This window comes from Polypterus senegalus, chromosome 14 (assembly GCF_016835505.1).
Source record: "Polypterus senegalus isolate Bchr_013 chromosome 14, ASM1683550v1, whole genome shotgun sequence".
NCBI lineage: Eukaryota > Metazoa > Chordata > Cladistia > Polypteriformes > Polypteridae > Polypterus > Polypterus senegalus.
Window position 1 is genome coordinate 63,806,734 of NC_053167.1, and position 6,546 is coordinate 63,813,279.

The window sequence follows — 6,546 nt, forward strand, 5'->3', positions numbered from 1 at the left end:
ATGTGACACAGGACAGAAGCAGACAAATGAATTCTGAGGTGTTCAGAGACATACTGTCTGCTCAATTCCAGCTAAATGCAGTCAAACTGATTGGGTGGTGTTTCATGATACAGTTGGACAATGACCCAAAACATACAGCCAAAGCAACTCGGGAGTTTATTAAAGCAAAGAGGTGGAAAATTCTTGAATGGCCAAGTCAGTCCCAACCCAGTTGAGTATGCATTTCACTTGTTGAAGACTAAACTTCGGACAGAAAGGCCCACAAACAAACAGCAACTGAAAGCCGCTGCAGTAAAGGCCTGGCAGAGCATTAAAAAGGAGGAAACCCAGCATCTGGTGATGTCCATGAGTTCAAGACTTCAGGCTGTCATTGCCAGCAAATGGTTTTCAACCAAGTATTTATTTCCAGTTATTTAATTTGTCCAGCTACTTTTGAGCCCCTGAAATAAAGAGATTGTGTTAAAAAAATGCTTTAGTTGCCTCACATTTTTATGCAATCTTTTTCTTCAACCTACTGAATTAAAGCGGAAAGTCTGCACTTCAACTGCATCTGAGTTGTTTTTTTTTAAATTCATTGTGGGTAATGGACAGAACCAAAATTAGAAAAAAGTTGTCTGTCCAAATATTAATGAACCTAACTGTATATACATATATATACACTCACATACATTGATATGTCTAGAAGTTAGTCAAGACAAGGGCTCTACACATAAACCTGTACGTTAAGTATTATAGTGTCTTGAAATTTGATACATACTATCAACGTGACATGAACTCCATTCTGATCTTGCTCCATGAAACTAAAAAATATCAATTTCTAGCACACAGTACGGGAGTAGTATTTACCCTGTGATTTTTAAATATGAATGACAAGCCACTCATCTCTCAGGCAAAGATATTCAAAGCTGAGCCACTTTAGGACTTACAATTCTAATCTAAAATATGTTTATTATCACTGATAACACTAACATTGATAAAGCTTTTATGTTTCCAGACAGGACTATAAAACAATTTCATAAATTAAAATGATACATAATAAAGTATATGCAAGCGTCTGAGCTTTGACCTTAATGATATCAAAACCCATGAGCTGTGACTTTTGCTCAACAACAGTTAGCTAATTTTGTAATTCCAGGCATGTGCATATGATGTCCAGGTATGACATCACCTCTAATTCACCTTGCTTTAATTTCTGCAAACATTACGCAAAGGACCAAACTTTACCTGACACCAAAATGGCTTAAGTTACCGTTTTATACAGCAATAACATTACTCACATTCCCTTTTAATTACAGAACACTTTGTTAATAATTATTACAATCCTTACAAACGCTTTCTGTACTGAAGGATGGCAGTCTAACACACAAGATGGTACTTGTATTTCTCATAAACACACTAAAAAATGAAAGAAACAACAGACACAAATTAAAATTACAAATATACTTTAGTTTCAGGTCATTAGGTGATGTTGTGGTTGAAAGTCCTTTAGCTCTTAAATTCCACAAATTAATGTTGAAGAAAATTCAGTCCGCCGTCATAGTCTACTTTGCTGGTCTTGTCTAGTCTTCAATACAATTCTTCTTTTCTTTTTTGGTAAGATTGTTCATTTTTTGTTTTTTGATAGAAGGTGGTTCTTCCCTGTCATCATCTTCATTAAAAAAAAAAAAAATACAAAATGAAAATCTATATTTGAATAAAAACAACTAAATAAACAATTTTTAAAATGGTGACGCAGTCAGAAATAGTCTCAATATATTATACATAATATAATTTGATTGTTTGGTTTCATATTTTGACATGGCTTATAAGTAATTTAATCATACTTAAAAGCAAGTATGGCCAATTAAAGGGTCAATTGTGAAAAAAGACCAATAGTCAACTTAAATAACTAAAAGTACCCATATACTGTATATTCCTAACTCTGACAGACATGTTAGGAAATTCAAATGCATAAAAAGCATTTGTACAGTGGTGAGGTGTAGGAGGAATAATTATTTCATATTTTTCAAGATTACATTGAATTATATTATTCTACAACTAAAATGTTACCGGATATAGCAGTCTCTTCATTTTCAGGGAGAGTATGGGCATAGTTTGCAGCATTTTGTGGGGCATCATCACCGTTATCCTCATAGATGTTGGACCATTTTATTGCCATATCCATCCCTGGAGGTGCAGTCTTTTTTGGTTGTGTAACATACATCTCAGGAGGAGGGACAGCATTATTCTTCCATGCTTTAAACTCCCTTGCTGGCTGTTCAAAATGTGGACAAAAGATTTTATAAATTAAGTCAAAAAACTGTCCATAAATTCCATGTATATTTCCATAACGCAGACTTAAGACAATTTTATACTGTACTGTAACAAGTGTTTGTTCCCTGAATAATCCATTAAGACAAGTATATTCATGCTACACTGTAAGGCTGAATATAATTATACCTCTCTTTGATTTTTCCACATCAAACGTTCCAAACCACCCCTTCAAACTAATTTCTTAACAGAGGAGACACATGCAAATTTTAATTTTTCAATGCCACAAGTATTCATTGCAGTCAATCACCTAATACTGGAATAATATATACTTGTTTCATATCTTTGATTGATTGATAACACATCTTGCAACTTAAAGGATAATTTAAGCTCTAAACACTGAAATGTGGGGCAAATGTGCAATAAATCTCTGGTTTACTTAAAAAATATGTTAACATTTTTAAAACAGTTTCACAATTAATGGGCTTTTATATCAGATGTACTTTTTGAAGGAGGGGCTCATTAACACACACCAAGGTTTAGTCCTATATATCTCAAATGTGTGTTTTATTTTATCTGTTGAGTGGATTTTTAATTATTTGTATTTTTCATCCAAAATACTCATTTTGAAGTGCCTTAAATGTGGATCTAATAAGAAAATAGCAGTATATATTTAATATTGGCATTATATTTTCAAAACAATTCTGCTCACTAGCATGAGTCTGTCACATCTGCTTGAACCTGGCTCAAGAGAAGGACATGATTAAGGTACACGAAATAAGGTTTCCCTTTTTCATGTCCACTCACTTACTACTTTGTTGATTCATTAGTTGTTCCGTCAGCCCACCCAGGCTCCAATTATGCCAGAGATCTATTAGAGTTGTTTTTAATTATTTTGTTTCTAAAATATTTAAGTACTTGAATGCTAATCGTATGTCTAAGTCAGTGGTTCTCATAGTATTTTTTCAAAAATCTCTTATGAACAAAAACAAAGATACTCTCAGCCCCATTCCCCTCCCAATAAATTAAACTTAAAGGAAACAAAATTCTAATAAAAATTCTTTGGGATTGGCAATCAGCCTTGGGTACTCTGACCCACAAACATATGTGCAGCTCCATAAAAAAGCAATTTATTAATGAAAGGTACTTTCATAAAAATCCCCTTGAACGACTGCCACCCTGTGCCTGCTGGGATAGGCTCCAGCCCCCGACAAACCTGCTCGGCATTAAGTGGGCTTAAAATGATATGGTATTTTCATAAAATAATAAAAAAAACATGCAAAATAAAGAAAAATGTAAATAACTACTTACAAAACTAAAAACAATGTGATGGAAGAGCCCAAACATTTTTACACAGCAATCCACTACTACTTTACTACACCTCCTTGTGTTAATGATAAAACTAATCCCGTCTCTATAGGGCTTTACACACACTGATTCACTTTTGTACTGAGACTAAGCTCCACTTTTAGTGAACTGGAAAACTAAAGGAAACATTTCTCCATAAAAACATAATGGAACCACAGAGAAGCAAAGAAGGGACACTACTAGGAAAGGAGATTAAAGGGTAGCTTGCTCGAACTTTCTAGGTCCTTATATCCCTCAAGACTATCACTTTCAGCTCCTGGAATTTTCAGATCCCACAAACTATTCCACAAGCCAACAGTCAGAGAAGCATTGGTCTAAGTGAGCATGAAGGTTTCTAACATTGATTCTGTTTCAACATTTACCTGAGCAGAAGAGAGGAATAATGAACTCAGACAGACATGTAAGCCATCCAGAAAGTACACAAATGGCAACAAACATCATCCTTTTGACCATTGTGCTCAGAATTGCTATGTTTGTCAAGAGCAGAGTAGCTAACTTGAACAGATATCATTTGAGTTGCATAAATCAATAGCCAGCCTACTCAAATTAATCACTTAATACAGTGATGAGTGACGAAAGCCTTACTCCAGGAGTGCCAGGTCCAATGCAGGAAACACCCTAAACAGGGTACCAGTCAACTACTTGGTGCACATCAAAACTCACTCAAACTGGGCCCAATTTTGACAAATTTTACTTATCAAAATAAAAGAGCACCTAGAGAAATCTCATAGAAACATGAGGTCAGTTTGGGAAGCATGCACTGGTACGGGGGTTTTCACACCCACCACACTTCGAAACAGCTCGGGATCCCAGATGGCAACCCCCCAGGCAGACATGCAGTCAAGTCACAACCTCCAGAAATGACCATCTATCTGCCACAGCCTGGTGTTACGTGGGCATCTCCTTGGCCTGGTCCAGCCACTCGGGTCTGCAACAATGAGGATCCTGGAAGCCAAATCACGCCACATGGCCATACTGCTGTAACTGATGCTCCCTCACAATGCAGGTAATATGCCTCATTCTGGACTCCGTGAGTAACCGCTCGTTCAGCACAAAGTCAAAGCAGCGGTACCCAAGGACTCTCCAAAGAGACACACTACCAAAGTGTCTCAGGTCACTAGAGAGCATCCATGTCTTGCAACCATATAACACAACAGACAGAACTAGGGCTCTAAAGACTTAGATCTTTGTCTTTTTGCAAAGATATTGGGAGAGCCACTCACCCCTTTTCAGCAACATCATGACCCCCCCATGCTCTCCCAATCCATCTACTGACTTCGTACGAAGTGTCACCATGTCACTGCTGAGGCAAGAAAACCTGTCAACTAGGTCATCATCCTCTCTACAGGTGGACACACTGCTGAAACACAAGAATTTGAAAATTTACTGACAAGGTCCAGACGCGACGCTAAACCCACCAACTGCTAAGTCAGTATGCAAGTTGAGAAAACCACCTATTCGTACTTAATCAGTATGCTGCTGCTGCTGCTGGAGCATGTGAATTTCCCCTTGGGGATTAATAAAGTATAGTATCAATCAACTTTCAGCTGCTATTCTTAGAATTTCGCAATAGGGTCTATTTTATTTCTCTCTTTATGTCTCAGGAATCTCTTAGACATTTGCTTTTTTTTTTCTTTAAGATTCTGAACTCTTAATTCATTGTACAGTATTGACTTTTTATACAGGTCTTTGCACACTGAGAAAAAAAATATTCTATTAAGATTCCGTAACTTTATTTCACGACGTGTTTTTAACCAGCAAGTATGTCATTAACGATATATATCAAGTGGAAACTATTTGAAGCAGTGTGTTAACTGTAAAGTGGCAAGAAGTCTTAAGAAAGAGAAGAGAAAAGAAGAAAGAAAACAATGTGTGTGTGATGAAGCTTATGTTTGTGTCTTCAGTCCGCACATTTGTTCCAGATTTCTCGGAGATTAAACTCTTTGTTCCTGTGCTCGGTGTGCAATCTGCCAATCAGTCTAATTAAAGTAAACTTTAAAACTATAGCAAAATGGGACTCATTGAGGAGTAACAACATACACGTTTGGTTCTCCGCGACCACTTAAACCCATAAGCTTGTAAATGAGTCGACTTAAAGGGACTTGAAAAATGTATTACAGTAATGAAACGAAAACCAGCATCAACATGGGCTTCTCAGGGACCATGTGGCAGAATTGAAGCTTTTATCAGTCGTAATTCTCCTTACTTCTTCAGGTGCCTTTACCGTGCGGCTTTCCCAGTCTATTTGCTTGTTTAAGGGGTTATACAGGAAGGCTGGTTTGGAGACAGATTTGAAGAGCTCGTCGGGTCTGGGCAGCGCCGAGCTGGTTCCCGGAGCAGGCCTTTTCCCGAGCATGAAGTTCGATTTGCTTGCGGCTCCGCTCTCCGTTGCGTTGTCATCGGCTTCACTGCTGTCGGAATCCGAGCCGCTACCATATGCGGCAAAGTAACTCAGTGGGTCGGCGTTCTTCTCCGCCATCTAGAAGGGTAAGAAACCTTTAAATAATGAAGATTAGTAATGGGCTGCACCGGCCCCCGACTTTGTTTACGTTGCCTCGGTTTTCATTCTGAAAAATAAAACCGCGGCGTTTTACAAGGAAAAACAAAGTAAAGGAGGCGAGCCGAAGCTCTACGGCGAGTCGAACAGACCAAACTGCCCCAGGGGAGCGCGTTTCGAGTTGAGCGAAGAACTTGAGAGACGTGCTGCAAGGCTTCGCCAAAATATGCAAAAGCTTTATGTTCCTAAATCAGGTATTACATGTTACATTTTATTTGGTGTTAACTGATTTGTAACTGTGTAACTAAAGGGTTATCCGTTTTTTCGATCCGACGAGTCGCAAAGCGTTCCTTCTTTTACTCAAATAATAGCTTTTCGTTATTTGCATAATTATCCGCCGAACACGTAAAGAAAACAAATGAACAAAAAAT

At 37.7% G+C, this 6,546-nt stretch overlaps 1 protein-coding gene across 1 annotated transcript; it reads right to left on the reverse strand.

Annotated features, from left to right (window-relative positions):
• Positions 1–1,425: 1,425 nt before the first annotated feature.
• Positions 1,426–6,269, reverse strand: c14h1orf52 (chromosome 14 C1orf52 homolog). The gene is made up of 3 exons (XM_039735418.1): positions 5,825–6,269; positions 2,050–2,254; positions 1,426–1,648 (listed from the first exon to the last, which is right to left on the reverse strand). The coding sequence occupies exons 1-3, from the start codon at positions 6,095–6,097 to the stop codon at positions 1,560–1,562; spliced, it is 567 nt and encodes a 188-aa protein (XP_039591352.1). The 5' UTR covers positions 6,098–6,269; the 3' UTR covers positions 1,426–1,559.
• Between the last annotated feature and the right edge of the window lie 277 nt (positions 6,270–6,546).